This window comes from Falco cherrug, chromosome 3 (assembly GCF_023634085.1).
Source record: "Falco cherrug isolate bFalChe1 chromosome 3, bFalChe1.pri, whole genome shotgun sequence".
Classification (NCBI taxonomy): domain Eukaryota; kingdom Metazoa; phylum Chordata; class Aves; order Falconiformes; family Falconidae; genus Falco; species Falco cherrug.
The window spans coordinates 48893179-48908380 of NC_073699.1; the positions used below are offsets into that span (position 1 = coordinate 48893179).

General features: G+C 38.5%; 1 protein-coding gene across 2 annotated transcripts; it reads left to right on the plus strand.

The window, feature by feature from the left end:
• Window positions 1–61: 61 nt before the first annotated feature.
• Window positions 62–14770, plus strand: LYPLA1 (lysophospholipase 1). Of its 2 annotated transcripts, XM_055704368.1 has the most exons (9): window positions 62–212; window positions 799–830; window positions 3974–4039; window positions 5509–5556; window positions 6364–6434; window positions 7019–7092; window positions 7802–7903; window positions 8504–8680; window positions 10107–14770. In XM_055704368.1, the coding sequence occupies exons 1-9, from the start codon at window positions 144–146 to the stop codon at window positions 10158–10160; spliced, it is 693 nt and encodes a 230-aa protein (XP_055560343.1). In that variant the 5' UTR covers window positions 62–143; the 3' UTR covers window positions 10161–14770. The 2 variants fall into 2 exon arrangements, with proteins under 2 accessions (XP_055560343.1, XP_014138692.1); XM_014283217.3 differs by lacking the exons at window positions 62–212; window positions 799–830 and adding an exon at window positions 455–731 and having other exon boundaries at window positions 10107–13630.
• The last annotated feature ends 432 nt before the right edge of the window (window positions 14771–15202 follow it).

Sequence of the window (15202 nt, forward strand, 5' to 3'; positions counted from 1 at the left end):
CGCCCCCGGCTGCCGCAGCGCCCGCGGCTGCCGCCCGCGCCCCTCCCACCCGCCGCCCGCCTTCCTCCGCCCTCCTGGCCCGGCGCCCGTCCCGCCTCCTCGCTCCTGGCTGGCGTCCCACTGGCCGCCTCGCAGCCCGGTGTATGTGCGGCAACAACATGTCGGCGCCGCTCCCCGCCATCGTCCCGGCCGCCAGGAAGGCGACGGCTGCCGTGAGTGCAGGCAGGGAGCGAGCAGCGGGGAGGCGCCGGCCGTCAGGGGTCCGCCCTGGCGGGCAGCGGCCCCCGCCCCGCTTTGTTCTCCGCTGCGGTCCCAGCCGCGGGCGGCGGTCCCGCCGGTCGCAGCGGCCCCGCGGCCTGGGGGCGAGGCGCACGGGCAGGCCCGGCTGAGGGCGGGCGCCGCCGCCGCCGCCGGGCGGGCGCCTGGCGGGAGGGGTGCGGCGGGGCGGCCCGGCCCGTGCCGCCTGACAGCTCTTCGCCGTTACTCGCCTGCCGGAGCTGGGCCGCGCTTGGGACCGCTCCGGGGCTGGAGTCTGCGCCGGGCCGGGGAAGGTCATCGGTGTCGCCCGGCGAGGCCCGCGGCGCCGTGTGCCGGCCGAGGGCGGGCGCGGCCGCTGATGGCGGCGGGGAGGCCGGGCAGCGGGATCGGGAAGGGACGGGACGGGGCAGAGATTTCCTTCAAGCAAGTCGTATCGTGCTCGAACTGTGCGCGGTCTTGTGCGGGCGGCTGTGGTACGTGGGTTAGCGCGTTTGTTGGGTAGCGATCTTACACCGCTACGGTTTTGTTTTTTTCCTTTAGGTCATTTTTCTTCATGGATTGGGAGATACCGGGTGTGTATTCTGATCCCTTACATACTTAATAGTTATTACAGTTTCAGATATAAGGCTGCGTGTTGTAAAGACGTGAGCAGTTAAAAGTTACTTGAGCTTCTTCGGCTGCAGTTGAATGCAGCGGCTAACGACAGATGAAATTTCATGTGTGCTGGAATAATGGTGACAGCTATTCATTTAAAATTTCCGGCATGTCTTCAAAAGCTTTTTCTTCGGGTTTTTCAATCATTTACCTAATTTGGTCTGAATGTGATCCCTCTTTTGTTCTTGAGTCAAATTTGGTGGGAAAAGAAGTCTGTGGGTTTTAGATCTTTTGCTTTCATGAGAGTGGGGTCCTGGTTATTCCTGTGCTTGTCTAGACTTGGGAGTTCTTTTGGGGTTGGTTTGTTTGGTGTGTTGTGTGCCCGTCCCCCAGACTTGTGGATTGCTGTTTTGCTACTAGGTGCAGTTAATCCATGGTTTCTTCAGTATATCATACATACATTAAAATCCAGACTCACTCGGTTTATCTAAGCGAGCTCCGAAGCAGTCACCGGATGTCTATGAATTTCTGTGTCTGAAATGCGATCTTCTGACTGCGCCTCCCACTCCCAGCCAATAGCTGCGAAATACCCTGTTTGCCTTGTTCCTGTTACTTCCACATCTGAGTAGAGATGGAGAGTAGGGAATTTCTGGGAGGTGTTCTAAGAGTGGCGTAATGTTTCCATTTGAAGCTTGTGTGTGCCGAGATGTAAGCACACATTCATTAAAGACATTAACAAGTTAGGAGTGTGTTGAAACCTTTTTTTGTGGGAGACTTTAAAGGAATTGGCACTTAGATACTGCAAATAAGTAGCGTTAATGTTTCGTCTATTTAGCTCCCTTATGGGCAAAATTGTGTAATATTTTTTAAAGAAATTTGGTTTTGTTACCTGGAACGTGAATATTGTCTCTAGGTTGGAACTTGCAATGCTTAAGGCACAAACTATTCCTGAAGAGCTAAAAAAAAAATCGGCTGTCAAAATTGAAACTTGTGTAACTGGGATACTTAAAAAGGGTCAAGTCCTTGCACTCGACAGTATTGTACAACTGAGGATGTTTGCTCTCACTTGTTGTGCCGACACACCACCCTGTTTGTGTTATCCTTTTTCCTTTCTGCTGGTTGGATGCAGCTGAAGCAGCAGTACTGCCTGCATCTTGGCACCAAATGTTCAGCAAGTGATTATAGAATTTTTTTGAGCTTTTGGAATTTGGGTCTTTGTAAGTCTGGCTGATGTGGCTTTGGCAAGGGGAAAAAACCACAGAGATTTGCTTTTTTAACATAAACTGTATTCATTATACAAATGTATTTCCATTTTGATGACAAAGCTAACTCACAGTCTCAAGCTTGCAAATACACTGAGTGTACTGGAATGTATGCATGAACAAGTCATAACACCTCTGTGGAATTATGGTGGTTTAGCTATATTTGTTCCTTTAGTCCACTGCAGATCAGATTAGCTGAAACGTCCTTTGACGTACTGCCATTTTGAGAAGTAATTAGCAATTTTGTAATCTCCCACAGTTTAAACTGACCAGTTCTACTTCACATGAATTTTTAAATTGCTCACTTCAGTTTACCAACTGTATTTTTTCTGCTCTGAGAAGTGTCTAATAGAGCTTATGTTCTTTTTCTCTCTTAGCTCCTATATAAATGGCACTTAAAGATTGCTACATACTTGTCAAAATCTGAACAAAAGGTACAACATATACAACATAAAGGATTGTTCTAAGGCAGGGGTCCTCAAACTATGGCCCGTGGGCCAGATACGGCCCCCCAGGGTCCTCAATCCGGCCCCCGGTATTTACAGAACCCCACCACCACCCCTCCCGGGGGTTGGGGGGGAAACCAAGCAGCCGCAGATGACTGCCTGCCACTGCATCCGCGTGCCGGCCCTCTGTTTAAAAAGTTTGAGGACCCCTGTTCTAAGGAGTCTGCGTAAATGTGTATACAATGTTGCTTTCCAAATTTGTCAGATTAATCTTACAGTTGTCTAAAAAAAGTCCCCAAATTCCTATCTGACTTTTTTGTCAGTCATATTTCTGCTTCAGTTTCTTATTTGGCCTTCTCCTAATACTGCAAATACCATGCAATATCACCCACAATTTGTATGTATAAAAGTACTGGTAGGAAGCAGGCTGAGATATACAGCCAGTGTTTCAAATGTCCGTTCTGTCTGTGTGCTTGAAATATCTTTAACTTTAGGTAGCATACATTAACTTTTCAGGATGGTATTAAAATTCAAACTAAACCAAACATGCTTTTGTGGCTTGTCTGCTGTTGGTCTGATTGGTGCAGCTGTGTCACTTATGAAGTCATTAAACATGTTTTCTGCTTAGAATAAACTTCCCAGTATCTAGTTTAGTGGGTGAGTTTGGAATAGAATACTGAGCAGGGAGAAAAATCAGGAAATACAGGTACTATTGAGCATTCTGGAACACCAAATACAGGCTCAGGCAGTGGTTCTGTACAGGTTCAGATTTGGGTCCAGCTCAGCTTATCTCTGTATGAGCCCTGGAGTGAGTCTTTCAGAGCTGTTTGTTTAAATTATGCTTTCCAGTTTTCTGGTTTGTAGGAAGCTTGATAACTCATCTGCCATGCTGATCTCACATTCATCTGGGTATTCATGCAGCGTGTACTTGAGTTTAAAAAGATAGCTGCAATCTGGAGCATTGCTCAGGACTGCATGAATCTAAGAGCATTTGAACTGAGCCAAAGTTATTAGGTCTGATTGAGTAGGCTGGCTCCACATAGAGTTAGCTTAGATGTCAGTTCGCCACTCTCTTATATCAAGAAATGTGGTTCAGAATAAGCAAAGTTGGCTGTGAAAGAAGCTGCCTCAACTCCACAGGAGCAGCAAAACAGCTGTGCTGCAACTATGACGGTCAAATTAGATAAAGTCTCCCTGGCTTTGTGTATGCAACAAATATTCAGAAGCAGAACAAACCTTTTAAGTTTCATACTATATTCGTAGCATGCTACAGTTCATATAAAATTTTTCTAGAAATGTGTTTTGATTGATCTAATCCAGCACATTTCATACTTGGTCTGTGCTGTTGCACTGACGTAGAAGTAAGAGCTGAGGCAAAACATAAATGCCATTTAATGTATTTTTTGTTAACAGGCATGGATGGTCAGAAGCGCTTGCAGGTATCAAGAGCCCCCATGTGAAATACATTTGCCCACATGCGTAAGTTTGTAATTTTTCTTGTTTTACCTTTTTCTGTAGAGTTACGCACTAACACACTTGCACAGATGATGAAGTCAAATATGATTTGGATGTCTCTGCATTTTGTTTATATGTTAAAAAAATACTCTAAAATGTTGATAATATTGTTAGTGTGTGAGTTACTTTAGGTCAAATCTGCATTTTTATTCATATTTTGCTTTTGTAACTATTTCAGAATGAAAACATTTGGAAAGTTTTATGTGCAAAGTTAGATTATTTTGACTTTGTTTTCACTGGATTGAGTTGTTTTGTTGCATTTTCTTTCCCTCCAACATTCAATTGTGAAAAGCCAGTGTTACAAGGAGCAGGTTTTGTATTTTATTGACCATTAAATATACTTTGTATTAGATACATGTACTTCTTAAACTTAGGTGCGTAGATGAAATTTCCCTGTTACCTACAGAAAGTTTCAAAGATTCACAGAATATTTGTATTTTCAGCAAATAATGCAATTTGAGCTGTTCTCGTGCAGTTTGAGAAGTGAAATACTTCTGAGCAGTGTCAGGAATCAGTAAATAAATTAAGATCTATGTGGTATTTACTTAATGATAGAAAAACTAATTAAGTATAATCTTGAATTTATTTTAACACAAAATTCAGATTGTCTTTTGCTCCAACAGTCTTGGGAGACATGGAGCATGGATAATAGGGAGATAAGTAAGCGATGTTTTGGTGTATTACTGATTACTGGGCTGTGATTTATTTCTTTCTTTTACCACATGGCCACGCTTTGCTGAGCCGTACAAAAAGAGCTTAGTGATATCTGCTGTTCTCTTTGCTTGCCCTTTGTCTTCTTTCTTTCCCCGCAGAACATAAGTTCCTCAGTTTCAGTAGATTAGAACTATAGCTGGATTTGATCCATGGCATGGTCCATTGATGTTGTTTTGGTAAGACAAATGCACCATAAGGGTGGGAATGTGTCCTGCAGTGAAGGCAGGCCTTAAGCAGATTCAGTTGTTGTGAGAAGCACGTGTGGCCAGACTTGATCCACCACTATGCTGCATTTGGCTGCTTCCTTAGGTTTGCTGCTGCTGCTGCATAAGGTGTCTTCATCCACTGAGCATGTGTATGGAACTGTGATAAGTAACTGTTACTTAGAAATAACTGAATGAGGTGGATATATATATATGTATGTATATATAAAATATGTATGTGATATATGTGCAGTCACACACACACATATATATGAGCTGTCCATTAATGTTTTGCTTGCTTTCCATAGAATGGTAATTCAATCCTGAATATTAAATGTGTTTGGGCTGGCAGGTTTCAAGAGAGATTTCTTGAAAAGATGCTACTAAGTACCTAATGTTAATTATGGTTTAAAAGTAAGACAAAATTAGAGATATGTAATTTCATGACATAGCTGCATATTCATTATTAAATTTCAGTATATGTCTTAAGTCAGTGGTGTTCGTTCTCATTTCTAGGCCAGTTATGCCAGTTTCTTTGAACATGAACATGGCTATGCCATCGTGGTAAGTATTTGTTCAGTTGCAGATGATTCTAATGAAAAGATATCTAGGCGTTTGAACTCATTGTTCTTAATTAAAAATCATGAACAACTAGAAGGGCTGGTTTTAATCACATGGAAGTATAAAAGCTTTTTGCTTTAGTTCTGTTACTATAAAAGGGCTTTCATGAGTATGCTCTCTACTTGTGTGTCTGTGGTAGTGGTTATTCCTCAGGACTAATCTGTATGTCTTAAAATATAAACCCTAATTTATTTTACAAGTATAGTCTGGAGTCTGTGTTGTGTATGAATTCATAGTCAGTAGTAGTAGAATTTATTGCTACTAGTGAGTAATATTTGGTGGGGCAGTAGGATATCTAGAAAGTGTTCTTTAGAACATCTATTCTGAATAGAGAACAAGAAAAATATGGTAGATTTCAGTGGTCTTAAACTAGTCCTCCTTAGGTTTGTGGGGTTTTTTCCCATCAAGTAACTTGTGCTTGTTTTTCATATATTTCTTCAAATGGTATTCTAATTTTGTACCTGCAACTGATAAATTGAAATTCCTGCTGATATTTTTGGAGCAAATATCAAAACTGAGCTGTTTAATCTGTAAATTACAGAAGATAAAACTCAGAAAAGGTTTTTTTACTAGATCTAGCCTTTTAGCCACATTCACAGATTGTTCGCTATTTCTTGTAATCTGTGCATGGTTGGCACTAAATGATGTTAGCTACACATTTTTGTGTGGAAATTATCTCAGTTTTATTATTTGTGTTTTAAGTGGAATGGATGCTCTAATGAGTAATGCTCTTGTTGATGTTTTTGTAAGGTTTGATATCATTGGACTCTCTCCAGATTCACAGGAAGATGAAGTTGGGATCAAGCAGGCAGCGGAGAATGGTATGCTTAGGAATGCTTTTTATCTCTTAAAAGTACTTCCATGCATTCTTAAAGATGAATTATCAGTCTGAAACAGATTTGTCATTGACAGAATTGTTAGGGAAAGTAATAAGTATATACTGTATTATTGTTGATCAAACTTTAGCTAAGTGCATTGTTTGTTGTTTTGTTTTCTTCTAAACTTCATGAGTAAGTAGAGTAATTCACCAGTATAAACACTTCATATCTCAAATAAGAAAGGGACATGGTAAGCTTAGTGTATTTTTAAGACCACCTGAGTAACACAGCAGGTTAGAGCTGTATGAGCATCCACTTATGATGCTGGATAGTTAGGAGAGGGATACCATCTTCCTGCCAGTGGGGCTTTTGTGAGACTTACTTGCATGTTTTTCTCTTTGGAAATGATGCAGTGGCACTGGAATTTCTGATCATGCTCTAGATCCTTTGAAGCTTTTTGATGTATAGCAAACTAGATTTTCCTTTTGCTAACTTTCTGTTGACATCGGGGAGAGGGTCTCTTTCCTCTTCTAGACGTTCTACAGAATGGAGTAGTTTTTTACTACGGACCTTTATTTATGTTGCAGTTAAAGCACTGATAGATCAAGAAGTAAAAAATGGAATTCCTTCTAATCGAATTATTCTGGGAGGCTTTTCTCAGGTAAGGTATGGTTGGAAAGAACTGTGTCTTTCTAAGGAAGTAACCTACCTTTCCTAACGTGGGAAACCCAGATACCTGAATTGAAAAGAGCTGATGTTATGTGCTTCTAAAATTGTAAGATGGTATTTTTCTTTGCCTTATCAAATGAAGTTTTTTATGCAAATAATTAGTATTCACGGGAAAATAAACATGTGTGTGGAAAAAAGTACTAAAATTAATAGTCTATGTAAAGTCTTTATGCATATAACATACATAGCTCTGCTTGAAAATCTTTTTAGTATTTCTAGTTTAACTTTAATTTGATAGATATTTGATGGTCTGGATTTATTTGGGAAATTCTTCTCTTCATACTTGTAAGACATCTGTGGTAGGGTCCATACACCAACTCCCCAGTCTGCATGCAAATAAATTAAAATATTAAAGCAGTGATAATACTGTTACAATTGATCATGCTTCATTTAATGGTTTTTTGGTCCCCCTCCCCAGCTGCTAGTTACAGTAAATTGGCTGGTTTACTTCTGAATTGATCACGTGGGCTTGAAGAGGGAAACAAGGCACAATAAATGTTATACAGGAATACTGGTTTTAGTATAGGTTCTGAGGAAGAATAGATTGAAATAGAAATAGGCTTTTAAAGGAGAACCAGATATCTTGAAACAAGCATTAAAAGGAATGTTACCATTCTAATACTTGCATCTCTTCATCTTAGGGAGGTGCTTTATCATTGTATACAGCTCTTACAACACACCAAAAATTAGCAGGTGTTGTAGCCCTCAGCTGTTGGCTTCCTCTGCGGGCTTCTTTTCCTCAGGTATTTATGTTTCTTTCCTAAGCTAATTTGCACTTGGGGAATGGGTATATCTGCAGATTCTATCTTGTGCAGGAATTAGGGGCCATCGTTAGTTATTACCAAATACTAAGAGTTGTTTGATAACTTAAAAGTTTTTAAAATAGGGCACTAGAGTTTTAGAGTTTGGCAAGTAGGGAAAATGAGGAAATACTCTGTAGATATCGCTACTTAAAATGACATTCCTAGGAAACTTAAAGGATATAGCAGATTTTCCTGGAAGATAAGTTTACTATTTGCCAGTTGTTCCATCTGCAAGGCTCTATCTTATTAGAGACTAGGTTAAACAAAGTATCAGATTTTTTTTACTTGGCCAGAAATTAAATTCTTCTGAAATTAGTGCCAAGATTTTACTTCCAGGTTTTTTAACTGTGTTGTCAGACACAGAGGTTGCTTCACAAGGAACTTGCAGACTTTACATTGGGGTTTTTTCCTTAAGAATTCTACTTACTTGTCATGCCACAGGGCACAGTGCCATGGGGTTATTTTATTGTGAAGATGTTAGCCTTACCTCCACTTACATTCTCTTTCTTCTCTTCTGCCCTCTAACTCCACCCCTAACAGGGTCCTATCAGTGGTGTCAACAAGGAGATTGCTGTTCTTCAGTGCCACGGGGACTGTGACCCATTGGTTCCTTTAATGTTTGGTTCTCTCACTGTTGAGAAGCTAAAGAGCATGATAAATCCAGCCAACATAACCTTCAGGACTTATTCTGGCATGATGCATAGCTCATGTATTGAGGTAATTTTCTGATGATACAGTGTTTTAGCTGGGTCTGTATTTTAATTTTTTTCCTCTCAAAACATATGTATTAGGTGTGGGGTTTTGGGGGTTGGCTAGGTGTTGTGCTTTGTTGTTGTTATTGATGGGTTTTGTTTTTTTTTTTTAATAAGTCCTTGATGCTACTGACTTATTTTCGTAAGTAACTGAATGCATGGCTGAAAAAGCATCCAAGGCAAAAGTTTGCATGACTAGTGGGAATGTCCTCAGAAGATTGTGTTTTTGGGACTAGACTAGTTAGTCTATAAATTGCTCTTTCCCCCCCTTCCCACTTAATTTTAATTAATTGCTTACTATAAAAAAATAAAAATCACTGACTTGGAAGGCACATTCTCACAGCATAAATCCAGCTTGGTGTTTTGGAGAGAAGAATCCTGTTAGTTCTGTGGATGGAGGCACTGAAGGAACTGGGAGAGAGGGTTGACACTGTGGAAGAGGCAGGCTCAGAACCTGTATTTCTAGTCCTGGCTCAGCAGGCAGCCGAGCTGATGTAATGGCTTGCTCCTGCCAGAAAGGGGTGGATCAGTTCCCTCTGCTCATGACCCCGTGGCCCTCTTCCTTGCATCAGCTCTGGGACTGATCAGAAATTTCTTTCAACCATTGAACTTGCTAAAATGGCAAAAGCTGCTGGCTTCAGTTTTTGCAGCTGTAGTGAGCTGAAGCATCAGAACTCACACAAAGTGTTAGGAGCAAGAAACAGAAGAGCATGCAAGGAACAGATCTGCCATTTGTCAGCAGCAGTAATTTGTTGATATTGCTGCATCTTGTGGGAGCCGTACCTTTGGACAGCCCCTTTGGGACATTTACACAGTTGTATTGCATTTAGGTAGTGATAGCATTGAGTTGTCTCACAAATGTATTAATAACGTGCTCTTTCTTACAACATTGACTTAATTTAAAAAAAAATATTTTTAACATGGATTGGTTTCCCAGTCTAGTTAGCTGTATTGCTTTTCCTTGGGGAAGGAAGCATCATAAGGGTGAAACGGAATAGTTAAGAGGAGCTGCTGGCTTCTCACACTGCTGCTAACTTGCAGAAGTTTGAAGTATAGATTAAGCTATGGGTTTAGCTACATTTCAATCCTATCCATGCTCAGCCTGCTGCTATTCAGATCACTTGATGATTAATATGTAGCTTACCTGCTGAACCTCAGAGAGAGAAGGATAGAAGTCTTTGCTCTTTTTCCTCTATTTTGCCTCTTCTGAGTACCTAGAGGAGTTATTAGCCTTGACTTGTGTGCAAAGTGGTATGACTCTATCAAGTATCAAATTACTCAATATTTGTAGCTGGGCTGCACATTATAACTGAAATGTTGAAACATGATTGTATAGCTGAATATATATTAATAGGGAACTTCAACTAATATATACTTTTATCTTTAAACAGGAAATGATGGATGTAAAACAGTTCATAGACAAACATCTACCTCCCGTAGACTGAAATGATATGTGAGAAGCCTTCTATATAAATACACCAGCATCAACTGTGGTAGAGTGTTAATCTTTTCATATGCCCAATAAGAAGCATTACTTCTATACCTGCAGTGTTACTACTGTGTTGCAAATTTATACTTAAGATGAGGGTTGAATAATACACGTGTACAAGAAATGATCTGATCATCTTTTCAGTATTAATCATACACTGTTGGGACTACACGAATGCGGCAGCTAGGTAACAATGGCAGAATGTAACCTAAGCATACTGTTTTAAGAAGTCTGATTTTTTTTTTTTTTTGCAGAATTTTAGAGTATTTGTACAAGCAATTTAAATTCTAATTGTAGGTGAGCAACATAAATGCAACCAGTTTAGGTATACTTGAGACATGATTTGTTCTTAATACTCACTGAAAACACGTTAAAATGTTTCCTTTATGTAAAGGATGCGTGAAGTACACAATGTGTAACGTAGTGGGCATATGATGGTCGAATAAATGCTACCAAGGACAAAGCTTTAAAAATTAAATGTGAATTGTTACTCCAGATAAGAAAGGTTGTTCTGCTGTAATGGCTAGAAGTCAGTGGAAGTATTTCTTATATTTAAACCACCTCAATCTTTAATTGTTTTCGTATAGGTAGATATTTTTTGGAAATTCTAAAGGGACTTATTTCTTGTTAAACTGTCATTTGTCATTTATTGTCTGTCTCTTTAAAAACTACCATAAACTCATGTCAAATGCTGACTTGAAACAGAATTCTGAGGAAGTTCATAGGATTAATTTGAGTTTCATTTAAAAATTCCTGTTTTCATATTGAATATTCATCTTGTGCTTTTAGTCTTTGTAGCTTTCATTTGTGCAGAAATGTTGATACATTTCATGTGAGCAATTCCAGCATATAGTTTTGATTTTTCTGTCTGTTTTGGAATTATTAACTGAAAATAATGCTGTGTACTGTTGAAGTCTTGCCTGTAACACAGACGTTGACTAATCTGAATTCTTTATTAATAGAAATAGAAGTGCATTTGGGATATAACTTAAACTTTAAATTGATCCCTTCAAATACTTTTTTTTAATTGCATGTTGAGACTTGAGTTTTTTCTGAAAAAGAACAGAGCATTTTATTTTCAAATATATCACTCTACATTTCCCTAGATCAGTATAGCGTAGTAATATGAAGACCTACTATAGGAAAAAAGTAAATCTGCAAGATATAGAATGTCTTTTATCTCAGAAGCTTAAAATTGTAGGATGCACTGGATTACAGAATTTGATGCACACTCGAGAGTTTTTTGCAGTTAAGAGACATAATTTACTTCTGGAAACAGCTGTTCTTCTGTAGAGTTCAGAGGTTGTCACACACTAGGAATGTTTAAAAAATACACAGCAGTTATTACTACATAATGTGCTGCATAACAGTGCTCCATACTATAATATGTTTGCAAACAAAGAATATTCCTGTTTGGGATGCCTCTGTGGTGTCAGCACTGTGCTTTGTACCTGCATTTTAAGGTACTTTCTCCTCTCCCAGCTTAATCATTAATCAAGCGGTCCTCTCACAGTGTCTATGAATTTACATCTGAGGTATCTAACAGTACAAGTGCATAAATGGAGAATTATGCCTTTATATCCCTTCTTAAACACAACTGCTGCCAGAAATCTGACTTGTTCATTTAGTGTGAGTTTCAGTTTTCAGTGATTTTTTTTTTCATATGTATTGCATTTCATTTTTTGGAAGCTGTTTTTGTTTTGTAATCCAGTTTCTCTGGAACTCAAACATCTCAATATGTAAAATTGAAAAGAAGTTTATTTCTAAATGGTATTGAAATTCTTTGGGAATTCCATCTGTGTGGTTGAGAAGGCATGTTTATTAACTTTGAAGTTTTAATTAGTCTTTTCTCTCAGTCGCTCTGTTCTATAGACCTGCCAATTTGTGTTTCAGTTAATTTAGTTCACAGAAGAAAGCATAATATTCTTATTGTAGTTGTGCCAAAGTTTTGTTGAGAAAACAATATGTCCTACCTTAGAGTCATTCCCAAATTACGTTAGGTAGTTTTGCAGTCCTGCTGAATTGCAAACTTGGTAAGCAAACTATATGTTATTTCTCCTAGCTTTTAGATTTATCTTCATTCCTGTTGTCTAAATGGTTCCCTGAATATTGGCATGTTTCCAGAGTTCTTGCACAAGCTTCTAATTTTTTCCTTTATTATTTCCTTGTTCTGTTTGTAAATTGTTTGATAATGCTGTTTGGCTCTCTTGTTCAACTTCTAATTGTGCTCATTTCACATATTTTTTTTCTTCTGTTAGAATGAGTTTAAAAAGATATTTCTGAGATGTTAAAATGAAATCAGTTTTAGCTTTATTCTGTGTTAGTTTCATAGCAGTTTCTTCGGTTTGGTGAATGTGTTCACAACTTGCAGTCAGTTTCTGGTATTTACACATTTTAATTGAAGTCAGTTTCAACTATCTCTATGACGTTTTCATATGTTTTTCTAGAAATGCTTTATAAGCTGACTTCATTCAAATATTCAGCTATCATAACCAGATTCTTTTTTATACTGTTGTTTTGCTCCTTGCTTTATCTGGAAAGGGCTGTGTAACCAAAGTAAATGTAAGTAAATGTTACAACTTACTCTGAATTTCTGTATTCTAGGAAAAAGTCTCCTCAAGTTTGTTTTGTTTTGTTTGTTTTTTTTTTTGAGGGGAGTGTATGTGTGTGTTGTAGTTGGAGGTTTTTAAAGAGCCCAGAAGCTAGAGGAAATGTCAAGAATGTGTCCTTCCATATTACAGGGTGTATATTCAGCTTCTGTCCTTAACTTCCTGGCTGCTTGGAAGGCTGTGTGTATAATCTTGTAGCTGAACTGCTTCCCTACCTGAAGTGATTTGATGCTGGGATTGTTGTCATAACTGCATGTATTTTTAGGCTGAATGATGGCTCAGCCTGGTGTGGTGGTTTTCATAATACTCTGTTTAAATGGAGAAGTTGGATTGTCAGTGTTCTGAATGTGAATGTCCTATCTTCGTAAACTACAATTTGAAACTGTCCAATAATTAAGTTTGGTTTTTGTAATGTTAGACTTTCCCCAAAATGGGATGATGTCTGTCAAACCTGCAAAAGCATTGATATGAAATACCTTGCTTGCAGATTGGTTTGTTTCAATGGGTATCTAACTCCCTAATCCGTTTTAAATTTCAAAATGGTACTTAAATTTGACTGTAGTTTTGTGCAGTCAGAAGTCTGACTTCTTGTTGGAATATGTTGCCCACTTCTTAATAGACGTGTTGAATTATGTATTATAAGCCAAATCTTCTAGCCATTCTTGGGGTGAACCTGTGCTGGGTTCCATACTGTGGTGAGGGGTGTATAATTTGGTCTCTTCTTCCTGTCTTGTATAATTACAACACAGTAGACTGGTAAAAATACTGTACACTGTAACTGGTATTAGAACTGTTAATTAAAACATGTTCTCTCTAATGGAGTATACTGCACTTCATTGAAATCATTAGGCTGCATCTTTTATGTAGAGGTGCTATTTCTGTTCATGGATATGACTGAGAACAAACTATGTTAATGAAGCCATATGTACAAGGCCTGTGTAACTTAAATTTTGTAAAGAAATACTGAACGCTTACTCTTTGTGTTATGAAATATGAGCCATTTATATTTAATATAGACATTTAAGATGTAATTACTTAGTTTACTCATATTATTTATTGTAAGAAATCTTAATTTTGGAAATTATTTCTGTAGTAGGGAAAATGTGAAAATTTATATCATTGTGAAATAAATTTCAATCAGCATTTGGGCAAGTACTGAAGACTCAATACTTACCTAAAAGAAATCGAGTTTTCATGTCCTGTGAAACAGGCACTTTAGAGGCTTCTTGCAAATATGTTATGTGGTAATGTATGCATGATTCTATAATATGAAGGAATGATGATTTGAAGTTACTGAAAAGGAAAAAAAAATGTTATGTCTTGCTGCCTTGTTGAGAGAATGCTAAGTGTGATCTCATTGTTTTTCATATTCTGGGTTAATTTTATTTTAACTTGCTTTCTTGGTATTTGCAGTAATCTTGGAAGGTAGAGGAAATTAAAATATTTTCTAGTAGCCTTACTCTAGGACGCTAAAGAGCCAAAGTCTTCTCACTGTGTATTGCTACACCTTTAAAGCTCTGAAGGTTCTGCTGTGTCGGACAGCCTTTGAAGTTACATGAGGTTTGGCATACATACCACTTAACATATTTGTTTAACAAGCAGTTTTCATGTCAGGCATTATGTACACTCTTTAGGTTAAGTAATATTTGAGGCTGATCAGGGGTATACGTAGTGTGAGGCACTCGGGAAAAAATTTGAGATTATCTGTAAAGGGGTCCTGAGAGGGAATGAGGTGTACACGTAGTAAAGGTAGACTTCCTGCCTTAAGCAGTTTAAGGCAACTAAAAGGCTGCTTGTCTCCATAGAATGTGGTGTCTAAAAGTCATTGTGGAGTACACTTAGGAAGTTCCTGAACATGTGGAAATACACGATCGATGCAGTGCTGTATGTGAATATATTATGGCAAAATAAGAGTCTAAGAATAGCTAGTAATAATAAAGATGCAATATTATACAGAGTAATTTGTCAGTTTATATTTTATGAAAAACTTCTTGAGTAATGTTCAGTTTCTATTTATTTTCAGCCCTGGCATCCCTGGGGAGATAATTGTGAGGAGAAACATTGGCTAGATTTAGCATAGTAAAAAAATTTACAATGTACTATTGTATTAAACTTTGTCAAATATAGTATGAGACCACTGGTGTAAATGAAGAAGGTGACTCTTCAGTATTTTTCAGAATGTCGGTTGATTAACTTGGAAATGGGAATCTTTGAAGAATAATAGCTGTAGAACAGATCCTCCTCTCTTTTTTTTCTCCCCCCCCATTTTCATTGCTTGCCACTCTCCTGTTACCTCTGTATTTGGGATAACAGGTTTTATTAATTATCTTTGAGTGGAACAAGTACCTTTGTTGTAGCTGATTAAAGCTGATTTAAATGAAGTATAATT